Source organism: Erpetoichthys calabaricus, chromosome 5 (assembly GCF_900747795.2).
Source record: "Erpetoichthys calabaricus chromosome 5, fErpCal1.3, whole genome shotgun sequence".
NCBI classification, from domain to species: domain Eukaryota; kingdom Metazoa; phylum Chordata; class Cladistia; order Polypteriformes; family Polypteridae; genus Erpetoichthys; species Erpetoichthys calabaricus.
In genome coordinates this window covers 192,611,413-192,630,823 of record NC_041398.2, presented here as the reverse complement: position 1 = coordinate 192,630,823, position 19,411 = coordinate 192,611,413, and the positions used below count along the sequence as shown (strand labels likewise).

At 34.9% G+C, this 19,411-nt stretch overlaps 1 protein-coding gene across 1 annotated transcript in view; it reads left to right on the top strand.

The window, feature by feature from the left end:
- The window catches only part of cemip2 (cell migration inducing hyaluronidase 2), a 151,007-nt gene extending 131,874 nt beyond the window's left edge, over nucleotides 1–19,133 (top strand). The window contains exons 21-24 of the mRNA XM_051928370.1: nucleotides 5,047–5,148; nucleotides 5,462–5,607; nucleotides 17,179–17,285; nucleotides 17,383–19,133. Of these exons, the coding sequence (XP_051784330.1) occupies nucleotides 5,047–5,148; nucleotides 5,462–5,607; nucleotides 17,179–17,285; nucleotides 17,383–17,585 (558 nt within the window). The 3' untranslated portion in view covers nucleotides 17,586–19,133. The remainder of the gene's footprint in view (nucleotides 1–5,046; nucleotides 5,149–5,461; nucleotides 5,608–17,178; nucleotides 17,286–17,382) is intronic.
- Nucleotides 19,134–19,411: the final 278 nt, after the last annotated feature.

Genomic DNA, 19,411 nt, shown 5'->3' with positions numbered 1-19,411 from the left:
ATTCAGAAGGCCTCTGACAATTCTTTTAACACTAGAATTACCAAAGCCTACGAAAAAACTCGTGAATGCGGCCCACCTTAAATCCTTTTGCACCTCTCTGTCAGCGTCTTTTGTCTTGTAATTGTGTCAATCAACACATGCAGCAAGCAGCCTGCTATAACATCCCCCCTACTGACGCAGAAAGGGCAAGAAGGTTTCCCAGTTCAGGCCTTGATTATCTTGGTATGAAGTGCTGGAGTTTTAGAGGGGAAATAATAGATTGTTATTTGGAATACATGCATTTCATGTGTGTTCCATGTCTACAACAATCTATGTAAACACATCATTAAAACAAACATTTTTCATGTTTTAGTAATAAATGACAAAATGTAGACATGAAGCACACAATGTGTGAAGCCTGAAGTCCAAATATCAAATAAACACTTTCTCGAAAGGTGCAAGTGCAATACAACAGCTTCCGTGGTGCAGCGGTAAGAACTGCTGACTTGTAATCAAAAGGCCATGGGTTCATTCATGGGTGCCTCACAAATTTACCATTTAGAGTAGTGAGCTGCTCTTATTGTTAATATTATACAATAAAAACATACATGTGATTTGCATCTGTAACAGCTGATGTAAATTTATAGTACTTTAAATTTTTAGCACTTTTATTCTCACGATACAAACCCCCCCCCCCCCCCCCCCCCCCCCCCCCCCAATTTGACACTGTTACTTTTTATTTGGAACTGGGAATAACTATATTTGTGAGTGGTGTTTTGAGACAATGGAACTGGAAATTCTCTGATGTGGAAGGGCAAAAGCTGACACACAAAAGCTGGTGAATCTGCCTTCTTCATATCTCATTGTCAATTGAATTTTTTTTTATTCAGTTTTATAGATTGTTCCTGCCAACGCTGAATTGTATACACATTATGGTCCGTGATGTCAAAGCCGCATTGACAAAAAACAGAGCCATAGGTATATATGATATTTGGAATAATTCATTTTATGACCTGTACAGTACATTTCAGAAAACCACTGAGAACTTCTTCTTTATCAATAGATACTGCTTAAGTGAAGATAAAATCTTGATGTGTCTACATGTGTTAGAAAAAAATAAAACAATTCATGGGGTTTACTTATTTGTTCGCATGACTGTACAAAAATCAGCTCTGTGTATTTGTTGGTATTAGTGCAAGTACTAATAGTCCTGTACTTTTTGCCAAGTTTGTTGCATATGAAAACCTGTATGACTGTGCACATTCTATACTGTATGGTATAAGAATTAAGACTTGCCTTCTCTCATTTGTCTAATATAAATTCTGCATATTATGCTGTATTTGTGAATTGGCACCCTAACCAGAGCTGGATCCCATGTTTTGTCCAGCTGTACTGGAATAGACTGCAGACATCATAAAACTGAGCTATAGTACAAAAGAGGGGCTTGTTAATATAGAACAGTATTAATTGCACTCTAATTTATAAGGCAAACATTATTTTAAGAGGTTCTTGAACATTGTAATGACTATTTTACATCCACCCTAAACAAGCCTTTATTTGCATTGATTTGGTTTATATATAATCCCAGGGATTAGTTTTTACTTTAGTGGTTGACAGCACACTGCATGTCTAAGTGCACTGCATAGTGATGGACTCAAAGTTTGCCAAATTAAATATACAAAACCAAGCTGCTGTTGAAGGAAAACAGCATCAGCCTTCAGTGCAAAATTGGTAAAACCTAACAGGTAAGCAGACTTTTATTTTAGCCACTTTTTTTGTTGCAAATAGGCTTGCATGTAGAAGAATGTACACTGTTTCTCATTGTAAATTGGGACTGGAAAAAAACATTAATAGTCCAAAATACGGATTAACAAATTTTCTCATTTAAATTAGATTATAGATAATACAAACGCAACCATATATAGTTTTATATTTGCTATGTCAAGTGTTATTGTTTTTTATATGATTATAACTAGTATTCTTACGTAGCTGGAGAAGCAAATGCTGTTGACTGCCATTTACACAGGTGACCTCCATCAGACTTCAGATGAAGAGCTGAAAACATTTTGATTCAATAATTTGAAATTTCATTTTCCTGATGCTGTGTTTTTTTCTCATGTGTTTGGTGGTTTAATTGCAAAAATACCCTTCTTATAGAAAATGACACATGGTTCCAAAAGTCATGACTACAACTTGCTGCAAGATTTACCAGTGTCTGATTTAGAAGAACCTCAAAAATAGTTAAATGTCTTGTTTTGTTAAATTTAACAAATGCTAATGTATTGACGGTTATTGGGCGGTTCAGAGACATCAATCTGGTTCTCGGTACCACCAAAACCAAGGAGCTGATTATCGACTTTAGGACGAAGAAAACTAATATTCAGCCCCTTTTCATTGGCCTGGATTGTGTGGAGAGAGTCTTAAACTTCCGGTTCCTGGGTGTGCACATAGCGCTCCAATTCAGATCCTCCTCTAACACCACAGAGCTGGTAAAGAAGGCACAGCAGAGATTTTACTTCCTGAGGATCTTCAGGAAGAACCATTTCACCCAAAAACTGCTTGTGTCCTTCTACTGTTGCTCCATATAGAGCATAGTGACTTATCTGTGTGTGGTTTGCCAGCTGCACAGCATCAGAGAGGAAAGCACTCCACAGCACTGCCTAGAAGATCATTGGATTCCCTCTTCCATTCTTGGAAGATCTTTACAGTTCCTGCTGTCTGAAAAAGGCATGTAGCATAATTAAAGATCCATCCCACCCTAGTCACTCTATCTTTAAACTCCTGCAGACGTTTCAAGACAATGAAAACACAGACAAAAAAATTACAAAAAAACTTTTTACCCAAAGGTCTGACTGCACTAAATTATGCTCATACTATGAAACCGTTAAAGGGAGCAAATCAGGCAGTGAATAACAGCAGAATGTGAAAATGTGAAAAATATATCATTGTGTAGTATGATGTTTGTATTGCTTTTCCACTTTTAGAATACCTTTTGTATATCTTCATATTTATGTTTTTGTATTTTTATAATTTCTTGGTATTTAGCACTGATAGGATGGCATCCAATTTTGTTCTTGTGCAATGACAGTAAAGGTATTCATTCATTCAAATAAGTACTTTAACATTTTCCCAATGGTGTATAACGTATAGGAAACTGACAAGAACACGCTATTAAATTGAATATAGCTCACTAATTCTTGTTCATGTAATGCCTCCAAAATAAAGCTGAGCTGAGATTTGAATCCCACATAGGCCTGGAACAAGTCGGTTTACTTTTTTTTTTTTTTTTTTTTTTTTATAACTTTCTCAAACACATTTATGTAACTTTTGTATTTTAAAGATCAAACTGTATAGAGTGTTGCATTCAGTAATCTGTTATACAGATTAACCGTCACCTCTCTAAACTTGTTTGTTACATAGAATGGATTCTGTATTATTAGATATCCTATTATTTCTACTTGAGTTTGTAATTAGACATCCTATTATCATTTTCACCTGTACTCTGCCTGAATATGGACAGTGAAAAGTCTACTTGGACTACCAAGTCCTATTTCTTATGTGTCACTCTTTTACGATCTGGTTATTAATATGTTTGTCATTTGTATCAATCTCTGCTGTGTGTAGATGTCAACAAAGTATTTAAGGTATGTTAAAGTCTGCTTACTTTTGCTGTAAACTAGGCCAAAATCTTTTCAACAGACATTTTTCAAGGTAGGAAAATTATACAAAAAATGTTCAATTTTGGACCAGTTTTTCCTTAATTGCAGTGTCGGAGCAGTTCTTGGCCACATCTTGGAGTGGCAGGAACTTAAATATTAGCGTCTTAATTTGATTTGTGAGCATTTAGCTTATGTAATTTCTTTATGTAGACAGAATGGAAAGCACTTCTGTCTGTTGCTTCATTAGGTATTAACATAATAAATTATAAGATCATTTTTTTTTGTAGTCAGCACTCACAAAATCAGTTAAGCTTTATTACCCAATCCTTTGACACTGATTATACATTGTACTGAAATCTGTAAATGAATATGGACTGAACCTAAATAAGTATTATGGTAGACATCTGAGCACCAAGACAATAATATATGTAATGTATTTTCTGTTTATAAATCTTTAAAATATATCAGTTGTTTTAATCCATGTTTGCAGGGATTTTTTCCTCTGAGCTGCCTCCCTATATAAATTTGTTTTGTTAGGTAGGGTTGTCTGATTACTATCTAAACATTTGTAAACAGAATACTACATATACTGTAGCTCAATGAATCATCTTATGCTACTTTGGTGGCACCTTTCAATACAGTTTTGGTTTCTAATGCATCTCTTTTACATCTGAAAGCTGTGAAATTTGATATACAGTAGTGACTTTAACGTTTTGCTATTAGTTCTTTGTTTACAGATTAAATTATTTGAAGCCCCATTTCCTCTTCTCGTCCGTGTGAATTATCATTTGCCCTCTTCTCTGTGTCCCTTTTGTACATTATAATATTCAATGAGTATTTAAAAAACTAATTTGTTACTGACTACTTATCAGGTTCTAAGAACACTATGTTATGAAAATTCAGTGTTACTGTGTGGTCTGTTTTTGTAATTTTTGAAAATTTGGTACAAGGGCACGTTTCTTGAATCATTTTGCTCTTTCTTAAGGTACTTTACAAACTAAAATGTGTTTATTTATTAGAAAGTAAAATCCAGCTGATTGCCTTAAGAGTACCTGTCTTGTTGACCTCCATTCTTCCTCAGATGTACTTAGTTTCACAAGTAACATCCCATTTATGAAAATTGCATATGAGAGCATATCCTTCCCCAACTTTCACCATATGGTTGCAGACAGAGGGCCCGTACTCTTGTATATTCTTTTTCCATATGTTTCCCCATGAATGAACATAAAATGCTATTGTAAGGCAAAGGGAGGGAAATGTATAATTAATGGCAGTAATTGTACTTCATTATATTCTTAAATTGAACAATATTTGACAAATTGTACTGTTTTTAACTTTTATGTGTAGGCAGTTTAACAATAACTATTTTAAGGCAGATCTTTTTTTATATTGTACATTTTCTTTATAGCTTTTTGTTTCAAGTGACCCTCAAGATGTCTACCTCCAAGCTCAAATAAAATCCCTCAGCAAGAATGACATAGAACATGGCGATAATGAGGCATTTATTGCTGTAAGTTGCAAATATGTTTTTTTTTGTTTTCATTTTATGCAACTGCCGTTTTTTTTGGAAAATACCACCTTACAAATTCTATAAAGAATTAAGATGCAACAATTGTACCTTTTATGCAAATTCTGTATGACCGCATTTCAGTATAATGCAAAGTAGTTAACGATGGTGGATTTGTATATAACAAGAAGATGACATTTTTTTCTTTGCCCTCAGCACTGTTTAGTTGTAAAAGACCTAGTAATTGTAGCTGCCTTAAAGTAGAGGTTTACAAAGTAAACATAACTTTTTTTTTTTCCTTTTTCCTTCCATATAGGTAAACGGTGAAAAATTTCCTTTCAGACCGACAGGGTTTTATATGGTTATCGTTGATGCTTGTTCTGGCAAAGTCACAAGCAAAACATCTTTCTCTCAGCTGGACTCGAAAATGGAACAGCATCTGAAAACTGGAATCCCACAAAGGTAAAATGAAATTCAGGTTTTTTTTTTTAATCGTCATGAAAGAAATGCATTATATCATGAGAGAAATGCAGCCCAGATATGTTGTAAGGGAATGAAAAATATCTCTAGAAGTGGTTATTCTGCAGAAGAGCATGTTCATTTGAAGATGAGTATAATAAAAAATACCATATGTGTTACAGTTGTAATTTCTATAAATAAGTAAAAAATTGGGTTGGAAATTTTATACACCAGCTTTCTCTCCCGATAAAAGCACAGCTATAATTTACTTAGAAGATAAAACAAAGCAAGAGCTAACCTTGGATGGGCCCATAGTCCATCTCACTGCCAACTTATAGTTTGTGTGCTTTGTATTACAAAATCAAGTGTAATTACTTTTGCATAGTTATTTATTTATGAATTTATTTACTTATTTATTTTTGGTAGCTTGAGGCCAGGTGTTGTCCTACTTTTTACAACTTTACCGTCAGGCTGAGAAGTGGCCTTTGGAATGCTAGAATGGTGCTTGAATTTCATAGTCACAAGGAGAGACGGACTAAATATTTTGAAAGATATTATTGCTTTGAAAAGAGTGAGCAAAGATTGTGAAGGAGCACAAGTATTCAAGTCATTCTTAAAAATTGGTCTATTTCACTGCTCTGATAGCAGTGGGATTAGAAATGCACTCACATAACAAAACAGTATGATTTTACTGTAACAGGAATGCAACAGTGTATTCTTGCAGCTTTTGTACATAAAGGATATATTTGGTTCTAAAATGTTGGAATGAAGGAAAGTATTGCAAAGTGAAACTGTGACTGAAACTAAGAGAGTACTATATTTAACATAAGAATCAATAAAAAGCTGGAGAAATTAATCTCTAAATTGGATCAGTTAGTACAGTCGATAGCACTGCACAACAAAGTTTTTGCTTCTTGAACACTGTTGGGTATTTCTCATAGATTTTTGGGTGCTGATCACGAATATCACATCAAAATTTACCCATCACGTACTGTTTCAGAGAGATTTTCAGTTTTGGCATGATTTTTTCTTATAGTTGTATCCAAACATTTTCGCTCCCGTAAGTGACTTATCAACAACGGTTTGTGCAGCCTGGGCATGTCCAGGCATTGAATCAGGCCAGGTTGGAAGCTGTTCTGTGGAAGTTGACATCCTGGGCATGCCTGGGCAGGTCTGAACAAGCATGACACTGTCTCAGCATGCTATAAAGGTGGCTTGCATACACCGATCCTGCTCATTTGGTTAATATAAATTGTCAGTGTGTATGTATAGTATCAGTGTAGTAAAGTATAATATCTGTAGCAATATAACAGTAAGTAAGCTTGATGCTATAGACGTTTTGGTGTCGGGCAATATGTCTCGTCAATGTCGTAACAGCCGCGATACATTCTGCTATATCTGTGGCGAATATACACTTGTGCCTCAGAGACATTGGATGACAGCCCTTGTGAAGAAAGATTATCATCTGTATTTCGGCTGCAAAATTGGTGATTGAGACAAGGAATGGGCGCCTCACATTTGCTGTGCGACATGTGCTGTCAGTCTGAGAGCCTGGCTCAGAGGCACTCGAAAGACGATGCTGTTTGCTGTTCCGATGATATGGCGAGAACAGAAAGACCATGTGACGGACTGTTACTTCTGTTTGACTAATGTGTGTGGTTTCTCTGCCATAAACAAGAAGTCAATTGAATATCCTAATCTGTCTTCAGCAATGAGACCCGTGCCACATGACAACAGTCTTCCAATCCCAAAACCACCAGAGGATTGGACCTTAGACGAACCAGATGAAGAAACTGCAGTGCAGGGTACTGACAGTGATGTTGACCCGGATTTTGAACCGTGCTCATCAGGCGTTCCACATCTGATAACACAGTCCGAATTGAACAATTTGGCCAGAGATTTGGGTCTGTCAAAAGCAAAATCCAAGCTGCTGGGTTCGAGACTGCAGGAATGGTGTTTGCTGTCACCAGGTACGAAAATTTCTGTTTTGAGGCTGACATCATGATATAACCACATTTTTTGCACAAGTTGACAGTCTCTGTTTATGTTGTGACATTGAAGGATTGTTCTCGGCCTTGGGTTGTGATCACAACCCGGAAGAGTGGCATCTCTTCATTGATTCGTCAATGTTAAGCCTGAAAGCTGTTCTGCTACACAATGGCAACGTTTATCGTTCTGAATCTGTTGGTTATGCAGCACACATGAAAGAAACGTATGAGAATATGGAACTGTTGCTGAAGAACATCCAGTATAGCAGGTACAACTGGAATATCTTTGGAGATCTTAAAGTCGTTACTCTGTTACTAGGACTGCAGCTTGGCTTTACAAAGTACTGTTGTTTCATCTGTGAATGGGACAGCCGTGCCAAAGAGTCACACTATTTTCAACAGAACTGGCCACTCCGTAAAAAATTAGTTCCAGGACAGAAAAATGTGGCACACAAATTGCTTGTTGACCCGGCAAAGATATTTTTGCCTCTTCTTCACATAAAACTGGGACTCATGAAGAATTTCGTGAAAGCACTGAACAAGGAAGGCGAAGGTTTTTGTTATTTAAGACTGATTGTTCCCAAAAATAACTGACACCAAGATCAAAGAGGGCATTATTGTTGGCTCCCTGATCAGACATGTTATGAGTGACAGGCGGTTTGAAGATCTGTTAGTTGGGCCAGAAAAAATTGCATGGAAAGCCTTCAAAGACATTTTGACAATTTTCTGAGATTACAGAGCCCCAAACTACATTCAGCTGGTAGACAAACTTCTCAAAACATACAAGACAATGAAGTGCAACATGTCACTCAAGATTCATTTCCTCCACTCACACTTGGACTTCTTCCCTGCAAATCTCGGTTCTGTCAGTGACGAACACGGTGAAAGGTTTCACCAGGACATTTCTACGATGGAGAAACGATACCAGGGCAACTGGAATCCGTCAATCCTTGCTGACTACCGTTGGACACTGCACCGTGATGCACCAGACATTGAATACAAAAGAAAATCAGGTGCAAAACACTTTTAATTCTGTTGAATTTAATAGCTTATGCGAAACATAAATGTGACTAAAGAAGTTATTGTCAGTAAACATATAAATGTGTATTTCTCAGAGATCCTACATGATGCAGTAAAACCAAAACTATACAGTATTTGTGCATACCCAGTAGGTACCTGTCACAATCAGCAAAACCTTTTCAAAAAACTTGTTGTGAAGTGTAGTTTATAATATTTCAGACTCCTTTTCTTCTGAATAGGATCTTATCCTTGAAGCAGATTGTTTATAGTATATAAGGTGAGTAATGCTGGTCTGTCTTATTGACATCTGGCTATGTTCTTGTATGTGTTTTTCTAGCCTTTCTTCATAAAATGTGAGGTTTTACATCATCTGAGCAACAGTAACTGGAGATTTGACCAGCACAGTCAATAGAACAAGTTTGGTTAAGGGCAGTATTGTGCATATCCATTACTGAATATATGTGAAGTAATTCTGGGTGCAACTGTAAAATAATAATGATATATGGTAAAACTAATTACAAAGAGAGCTTCAGCCTTGAGCATATTTATTTTGAGTGCTCTGTATCTAAATAAATATAGGGTATTAGGTATAGGGCAATCTTGGGCAGGAAGTTTCACTGTTCCCAGGATTACATATAGTACCTTCTAACACAGGGGTGTTAAATTCAGTTTTATTGAAGGGAAAAAATAAAACTGTATATACCTAATGCGGGCTGGAACTGTTGGTGGATTTAGAGGTCATAGATTATAGACCTTTTCAGGGCCCTATTATTTTATCAAAAAAAAATAGAACTGATTTTAACAGGCTCAAAAAGGAACACTGTAACCTAACAATGGTACTTTAGATTTCAAATACAAAGCAGGTTTTTGTTCCAGCCAAGTTTGAGTTTTTAATTGGACTCTTGGCCTAATAGAGCAATCTGTTATTTCCCAGTTTTTATGTTTTGGGGTCAGTGTAGATGGATGCTTAGCCTAATAAAGCAAGCTGTTATTTCCCAGTTTTTATGTTTTGGGGTGAATGTAGAAATAACTAACTTTGGTCATTTTTTTATTAGGCTATACCAAGCATTTAGGTATGTTGCATTTGGATCATTTAGTGTTCTTTTTTTAAAGTTAGTTTTTACAGTATTTATTCTCCATTATTTACTTGGGATTAATAAAGTATCTATCTATCTCTATCTATCTATCTATCTATCTATCTATCTATCTATCTATCTATCTATCTATCTATCTATCTATCTATCTATCTATCTATCTATCTATCTATCTATCTAATGAGCATGTTAGTGGGACTGACATAGAAATGGTTTTAGCCTTTTAGAATTCAGTGTTGCCTACTGTAATTTAACAGTTTATTGACTGGATTTCCACTCATACAACCATCAAAACCAGTCAATATCACAGACAGTTGTACTATTTAAGCAGTGGCATGCAAAAGTATTCAGTCCCCTTGAAATTAATTAATAATTACTAATTTTATGCATGGCAAAAGATATGTACATGTTTATCCATTCAGTATTTTAATGTGAAATCTTATTCTGTAACAATATATTTCCAAAGTCAAAATAAACCGTTTTCTGTAGATATGTAACCAAAGAAGAAAAACTCAAGTTAGTGTTTGCATAAGTATTTAAACGTCCAGGTTTAACCATGATTAAACATAATTGGGTACTACTTGTGAGTCCTTTATATCTCTCTGAATATTAAAAGCACCCTTTGTAAGGGCCAAAGTGTTTTTTTGGACAATCACTGCAAAAATGAAGACAAAGGAACATTTCACTGATGTGAGAAACAAAGTCATTCATATGATCATGGCAGGAAATGGTTACATAAATAGAGTTTAGATCCATCATTAGAGAGTGGGATGCTCATCACATTCTTACTAGAATAGGCCATCCCTCAAAACTAAGTCATCAACTGGTGAGAAAGGCTACTAAAACTCCAGCTGTCACTCTCAGACGTCTGCAGTGCTCTTTTGCTGAAACTGGTGTGAAGGTACATGGGTCCACAATTTCAAGAGCTCTTCACAAAACAGGTCTCTCGCATGAAAGAACGTATGGCATTTGATACAAGGCATGAGAAAGAACTAATTAAGATGTAGGATAAGGTTTTATGGTCAAATGAGACCAAAACAGAACTTTTGGCAAGACTTGAAAGAGGCTTGTGTGTTGTAAAAGTAACAATGCCCATGCCTCAAGAAACACCATACCTATGGTGAAATATGGTGGTGACAGCATCATGCTATTGGGGAATGCTATTCATGTTCTGAGACAGGGAATTTTGTCAGAGTTGCAGGGACAATGGATGGACAAAAATACTGCATAATGTTGAAGGAGAACTTGTTCCAGTCTGCAATGAACCATACAGCTTGGGAGAAGATTCCAAAGCATAAGGTCAGAGCGACACTGGAATTGCTCAGAAACAAAAAAGTGAATGTTTTGGAATGGCCAAGACAAAGCCCTGATCTTAACCCTATTAAGAATCTGTGGCACTATTTGAAAACTGCTGTCTAGAGGTTCCATCCCACCAACCCTGAGCATCAATATAAATTCTGCCAAAAAAAATGGGAAAGAATCACTCCTGAACAATGTGCAAAACTGGTACATGCTTACCCCAATAGAATTAACACTATTATTGCAGCAAAAGGGTTCTGGACAAAGTATTAATATGTAGGGCTTGAATACTTATGCAAACACTGACTTTTGAGTTTTTCTTCTTCAGTTTAATATGTACAGAAAATTGATTATTTTGACATTGGAAATGTATTGTTACAGCATAAGAGTTCACATTAAAAATACTGAATGGTTAAATATGTGTACAAATCGTTTGTCATGCAGAAAGATTGAATACTTTCGAACGCTGCTGTATCTGTAAGATGAATGCAGTATCCATCCATCCATTCCATCCATTTTCCAACCCGCTGAATCCGAACACAGGGTCACGGGGGTCTGCTGGAGCCAATCCCAGCCAACACAGGGCACAAGGCAGGAACCAATCCCACCTAAAATCCTATCATTACAGCATTACCATTAGGTTAAACTACTGTATATCAATTAAATACCATTATTTGGTTAAGCTGATTACACTGGATTAATAGGCATTGCTTTTAATTAAATATAAAATATTGATAAACAATTCATTATTATTTAAGTATTTTTATAGATCTGCTTATTATAACATTACAGAATGTTTTACTTTTGGAATGTTAGGGAGGAAAAACTAAATGTGGTTGATCAAAACTTTAAGAGAACAAATGTATTCTGCATTTTTTGTATTATATACATTACGAGCTGTATATACCCGGCGTTGCCCGGGGCAGAAGTAACCTAATCGGTCAAACACTTACATATATACCAAAGTAAACGTAATCGGTCAAACAGTTACATATATAAAAAAACCGAACCTAATCGGACAAACAGTTTCATATATACAGAAGCGAACCTAATCGGACAAACAGCTAATCTATATACATAAGCAAACCTAATTGGTCAAACAGTTACATAAATACAAAAGCAAACCTAATCGATCAAACAGCTTCATATATACAGAAGCGAACCTAATTGGTCAAACAGTTATGCATGTGCAGAATGATTTTACAAACATTATGCGTGTTAACAATCATTAAAAAGAAAAGATTGAGGAACTCTTCTTCTATATGTGATGAAGCCACTAATAACACAGATTTTTTTCAGGACCCAGCTGTTTCATAACTAAAGTACTGCCACCCCAAAGTAATGCCTAATAGTGGTTTTTGGGGTAGCTGTGGAATAAAAAGGGTGTTTTTTAGTCAGTAAGAATCTGACACTACCCTTCAGTACGGGCTGAAGGGTGCCTATGTAAGGTTTTACATCCTTCCCGTATGGAAAAAAAAACATAGTAAAGTTTTTTTTGATCATTATAGATAATCTCAGTCAAATCGAAGTACGCATTCTCAATTTATTTTTATCTAATTTTTACTTTTTCACAAAGCCATCCCATGCCAATTTGTATGAATAAACTTTTGCTAGAGAGTTAGCAAAAGTTTATTCATGCACATATTTTAATACGGATAATCTATCTCTAATCAAGGTTCTCATTTTCATTCTAATTAAAAATAATAATAGATACTCATTTTTTTCTTCTGTTTTAGAAAAACCAATCTATGCCACCTACGTCTTCGTCAAGTCAGCTTCATCCAGCTTTATCACATATAGAAGAAGAGTTCCTCAATCTTTTCTTTTTAATGATTGTTAACACGCATAATCTTTGTAAAATCATTCTGCACATGCATAACTGTTTGACCAATTAGGTTCGATTCTGTATATATGAAGCTGTTTCATCGATTAGGTTTGCTTTTGTATTTATGTAACTGTTTGACCAATTAGGTTTGCTTATGTATATAGATTAGCTGTTTGTCCGATTAGGTTCGCTTCTGTATATATGAAGCTGTTTCATCGATTAGGTTTGCTTTTGTATTTATGTAACTGTTTGACCAATTAGGTTTGCTTATGTATATAGATTAGCTGTTTGTCCGATTAGGTTCGCTTCTGTATATATGAAGCTGTTTATCCGATTAGGTTCGCTTTTTTTATATATGTAACTGTTTGACCGATTAGGTTTACTTTGGTATATATGTAAGTGTTTGACCGATTAGGTTACTTCTGCCCCGGGCAACGCCGGGTATATACAGCTCGTATACATATACACACATACATGCAGTTTTAATAACACAGAAATCAATATAAACATTAACATCATTATCATATGAGAATATGAAGTAATATATAAGAAGCACATTTCATATAAATATAAATTATTAAACAGTAAAATCTTCTTCTGTAATTTGCTACCGTGGCAATTTGTGTGTCTGTCCAGGATTTTAAATGACCTGTAGCTCGCAAACCGTTGCACCTATACACTTGAAATGTGGTACACATATAGTACGTCACGTCTACTATCCGCTTTATGGGTGATGATTGTTTTAGTCTTTTTATCTTTATTTTATTTTATTGTACAATCAAGTCGTATCTGCGCACAGCAGGGCAGCCGTGGGCGGATGCGTATGGTGTATTCACTCGATGTTATCGTGCATTGCGCTGTCAGTGGTATTTTGATAAAAGAATTTGAACAACATATAAGAAGCGTATAAATTATTAAACAGTAAAACATTAACATTTAAGAAGTAAAGTTACATTAAGTACTACTGCTGTGCCTTTGGGTATACCTCATTTTTTGTTTGCCCATTACATGCTTAAATGTATAAATTTTTTGGTGCACCTACCCGAGAACACGCGACATATAACCGAGCGTGGGAGAAGCATGGATTTTAAACACGCGTTGAGTTGATGTGCTGGTCTCCCTCGTGAAATAACTGGTAATGTTTGACTAAAATGTACAGCGAGTAAAACGACATTAGCTCCTATTTTTTTTTTTTTTACGATCTCTGAGATGTTGCTTTTTTCGGTTCAAGGCTTCATAAGCTCTTTTATGTTGTATGGTGTACTTATCCCAAACCATCATCTTTGAATGTTGCAAGACTTTCGCCTTGTATGTAGATCGGGGTAATTACATTCATTGCATTCCTAGTCTGAATCACAATGTGATTGTATGGGTGGTTACCTGGCACTGTAGGGTTGCCACCCGTCCTTTAAAATACGGAATCGTGCCGCGTTTGAGAATGAAATTGCGCGTCCCGTTTTGAATCAATACTGGACGGGATTTATCCCGTATTTTTTTTATCATTTTTTTTTTAAAGCAGCGTCTCATGCAAATCATCCCACACGCATTTTATGAAGATGCCTCCTTTCCTACTTTTGATTGGGTAATACTTGATGTCATCGTTAATTTGATTGGTGTTTTTAACTGTCCAGTGAGTAGGGCGTGTCTTTCAACCGTAAGCAGATTTTTTGCACTGGTATCACTGACCTCGACGACGGCGACGTTATACGTCAAAAATAAATTACGATAAATGACGATTTTAGCGATACTTTATTACGACGGCGGCTACATAGACACGATCAAATAAAAACAAAAAAATCAAATAATCATTCTACATTTTCAAAACGTCGAAAAAACGACGGAATGAAAAAAAGGCCCACCCGACGACCCACCCATTCCATTTTTATATATATAGATTTTTACAGACATTGTGTGTTTCAAGTCCACATCATTGCGAGTCTATGGAAATGCAGCAGCAATTCATGAAATACTATTTTACACATTGAAACAATTAATTGATATTAGCAGCTTAAACACTGCATACATATAAATATACCTGCATTTATTTGTTTTAAATTTTTTTAACAATTATGCTACTGTTTTTACTGTTAGATACACCTTTAATTTGATGCATTTTACTGGTGTTTTTTTACATTGTACTAATTAGTCATTCCTAATTTTTGAGATTTAATTATAACTGAATTTACTTATGCAGTATTTGTTTCTTATCAGTCTTATACTGTATGAAGCTCACAGCAATTATAAACCGAATAAACCCTTTTTATGCCTTTTGCATGAAACTGTTGACTATTTTATCAAAACATATTTGCACAGCAAGAGTGTGCAATCAGTAGAATTGCTGCACTTGTTGAATGTGGCTGAGTTATAGTGCAAAGTGAGAAGTTTTTGACTCTCTTTTTAGGGTGGGTGTAATGCACAGCCATTGGTAAGTTGCATTTGGTAATGCTAATAGGCTATTGTGTGTGTTTTTAAGTCCTCACTACTACTAGTAACAGTTAACAGCTTTTGTTTCTGTATGTGCCTTTGACACATCATTCATCAGATGCTCACAGTTGAAAAATAGAATAAAACACGTTTTCTCTATGAGTTGTTATTTTTCTCTCTTCGTCTTTCATTTTTCGTTGCATACTGATGTTTTATGTTACACTTTCTATTAACCGAGTTAAAAACATTTCAAAATGACATTGTATGGCAGAGCACATACCTTTATATTCCTTGATCACCAAATCAAAAATAACATGAATAGATGTGACATTAGCAAAACAAGGACATGCAAATCTGAAAGCCTGAAATCTTTTTTTCATAATCACAAACAGTACAGACCTGTCAGTACTGCAAAAGAGTGGCAATCCCTGATGCCCACGTAGCAACTTTCTAAAAGTATCCTCATGAGACTGTGTTATCTTTGTCATTGTGTTAATATGTTAATATTCTTATTTTCTGTTGGATCATTAGCAATTTCTATTTTATCAGTTTAGTAGAAGTGCTGCACAAATAAAAACAATCAGACATTGAAGATTCATTTTAGTTTCTGGTGTAAATGTAATCTGGCTAAATTGTACACTGATACTATCAATTTATGAAACAAACATTAATAGCGGATCTTTTGAGAATACCAATCTGTCATCACGTGCCGTATTTAACATGTTAAAAAAGCTCACAGGCTGGATCTGGTCCACAGGCCTTGGGTTTGATACGCCTGTTGTAACATATCCACAGTACCATCCAAGTTAATAGAGAAATTTATAAAATCAAATGCAGTAAGATTTTAAAAGGAATTAGTATTAATTATTTGATTGTTGTTTAAGCACTCCTGGGTTTCTTAAATTGCATTAAGTATGTCTGTGAGACTTATGTCTACTTTTAAAACCCACACCTTATATCTGATATGACATAAAATGTTTTTATTAAAGAGCATGACTTGAGTAACCCATTTAGCTTCTGACAGGAAATTAAGAAGTGCACTTTTCACTTTGCTTTATACAGTAATTAAAGCAAGATCATTAAGAACAAATATTTCTAATTCTTAACTATGAATGACAAAAGCAATTAAGTAATGAAACTGTGGATTAATTCTACTTCTTCTGCTTCTGAAAATGGTACAAAGTTTACTATGTACAGAAGCCTGCATGGTACTACACCAAAGCCTTTTTGGAATCTACGAAGTTACCAGGAATGCATTTTGTTACATTTTAAGAACACCATTAAAAGCACATAGAAACACTAACCAAATAACATGCTTTTTTGCATTCACCTTTGTATGGAGAGTTTTAGTTACACCCATTTGCCTCCAGTTCTATTTTGTTGTGGTTTCTGAAGCATCCCCTCAACCCTAAGTGCCTCCAGTACTTCAATTATTCTTAAAAGGTTCTTTCTCTTCTAAATATTTTAAAACAAACTTATGATACGAGTGTAGCATGTTCTTACTAACTCCTGCATCTCTTAACTACTGTCTATCATATGACAAGAATTACTTTTTAGGGGTCAGCTTTTTAAACCATGACTCCTCAAAGCTATCTGGTGACAGAGCAGTATTTTTTTTAAAAAAAAAGGTGCCTAACTTTTTCATATGCACCTCTTGTCTATTTTCAGGTTAGCCAGGAGCCATCGAGGACTTGTGACTTAAAGGAAATCTTCTTGTAAATTTGTCCTGATTCTGCTAACTCATTCTGTTACTTTTTCAATAACTTTGTTTATATCATTCTAACACAGCTGATTGTAAATGTCTACACTTGGAGCAGCAATAAATAAAATGTGGTCACGCCATTGAACTGAACTGGAAACCTTCATCATTTATCATCTAGCACTTTATCCAAAATTAATTTCTTACGCCTTTTACATTTTTCAGATCTGTTGTCCTCCTTGGCGGACAAAATCAGCTGAAAGGCTTAGCTGACCTTTCTCCATTTCTTTATTCATTGGGAACAGCAAAAGTGGCAGAGTTGAAGAACAAAGGTTAGTTCTTTTGCTTATTTCTAAAGCTAATATTTCATTTCAGTGTTAATATTTTTTCACAGAAAGCAAGCTATAGCTTAATTTTTTTTCTCTGCAGAAAGCTTGGCATTCTTTGGATTCCATGGACCAAGCAGGGTACATTGGGCCAGGCTGTATACCGGAACTAATGGAACAGTACTGGGGTTACTTGAGAAATACATACCTTTACAACTGGAAGAATATGGCTGCTCAGTTCCTAAATCATCAAAGCGAAAAGATCTGGAGCTTCTAAAACAAGCCTTATTAGAGACGAGACTTTAAATGTGAACAATTGTTTGAATGTGAATTAACTTATTTATTTATGTCAAACAAAAAGAGAGGAAAACATTTTTGTCAGTGGTTTACCTATATCAGATACTTTTCAAAACCGAATTTTAAGATGTCCTGTTGTGCACTTTTTTAAGTTTAATCAAAAGACAATAGAATGTTAAAGCCTTTGCAAAAAACAGCAACAAAAAAGGACGTGGGACACAAGCCCAGTTGGAAAAAAATGCGAAGCGATAAGGTAATTCAAATTTTGTAAGTTCAGTTGTTATGTGTGAATTGTTTTGCACATAGTAAATGTCTCAAGACAATCAATTCTTGGTTTAATCCTAAACAATATCTGGATGATTGTTGCATTATAAAGGCTGTTACATAAATGATAAATATTTAGGTAACACACTGTACAAAAATTAACAGACATGCACAAAACTCAGGATTTTTAATGAGTCTTACTTTTAAAAAAGAAAGCAACAAATTCATTTGTATTCATGGCCTATCACTTATGCCCCACGGTTTGCACAGGGGCTGTTCATCTTGCTTTTTAAATTCTGCAGGGTGTTTTTTCAATTAGACATTTACTTTTACTTCATAAGACTTGCACATTTTTCTACACATAAATTTATTGATTGTAGCTTAATTTTTCCTTTTTCTTTTATATTGTTAACTTTTATCTCCAAGGAACTCTTTGTGTTTCTGTGTGTGTTTATACTGTTTGATACTGATGCAGAGTGCCTTCATAAAAAGCATGGAAGTTTTGTTCACCTGTTGAGTAAGTAGTTTTATTTTTCTTTAATGTATAAACACTGTTAACCTGATTGAAAAAAAACTGTTAAAAAGCTTTAGTGGGCTGGTTCAGGTTTTTATTTTTTAGTTTCTTGGCAAAAAAGAAAGTTATAGGGAGTTATAGTGGTTATTCCCAACAGGTGCCTTACAGTGTTTGTATAAAAAGCTATTACACCAAAAAGTTTTTTAAATAAGTGTTTTTGGCATACCTGTGTAAATTGGTTGATTATTTTGTGTAACTGACTACTGTCAAACAAAACTTTATTTAGAAAGACCCATCTGCTTTGTTAACCACTAAGACGATTAGAATTTTTTGATATACTGCTAGCAGTATTGATGGGTTAGGAGATGTGTATTATGTTATGTAATTGGAAGCAGAATGTAAATATGTGTATTTTCATTTTATTTTGTTTAAGATCTCAAAGTGATCCTGTGTAATATTTTGATAGTCAAAAACTCCTTTGTCAAATGAAATAATTGCATTTTTTGTGTAGCAAAATGTAACTTTGTTTCCACTGTACTGTATTACATTAATTTGTAAAGTAACAACTATGAAGCATCATGTTGGAAGTGAACTGTTTGGTAAGGTAGGGGTGTACATATTGCTGCTGGTGTTGTCGCCAAAGTGTAGTGGTTGGTTATTATGAAGTGCTTTTTCTTTAAGATTTTGTCAGGATAAAAAATATTTTGATGTCTCTGCTGCAACAATGGATGAGCTGGAAGAACATGTTCTTATTATTAATATTAAATGTATACAATATACTTTTTAAGTTTTGTGATTTGTTTTGATGAATCTTTATATTTTTAATTTTCATTATGGTTATTGCATGTAGATTTATTGGTGTATTAGTATGTGTGTATTTTGTTTGGTAAGGTCTATTTTAATTAATGCAACTTTTTCAACAAGAAACATTTCAGCACAGTCAAAGTAAACAACATGCTGTGCAAAGATTATCCTTGTATTGTGCAACAGTGGAAAAAAAATTAGAAAAGTGGGTAAATGTTCATGAAATGGTCCTCTGATCTAAGAAATATGTAAC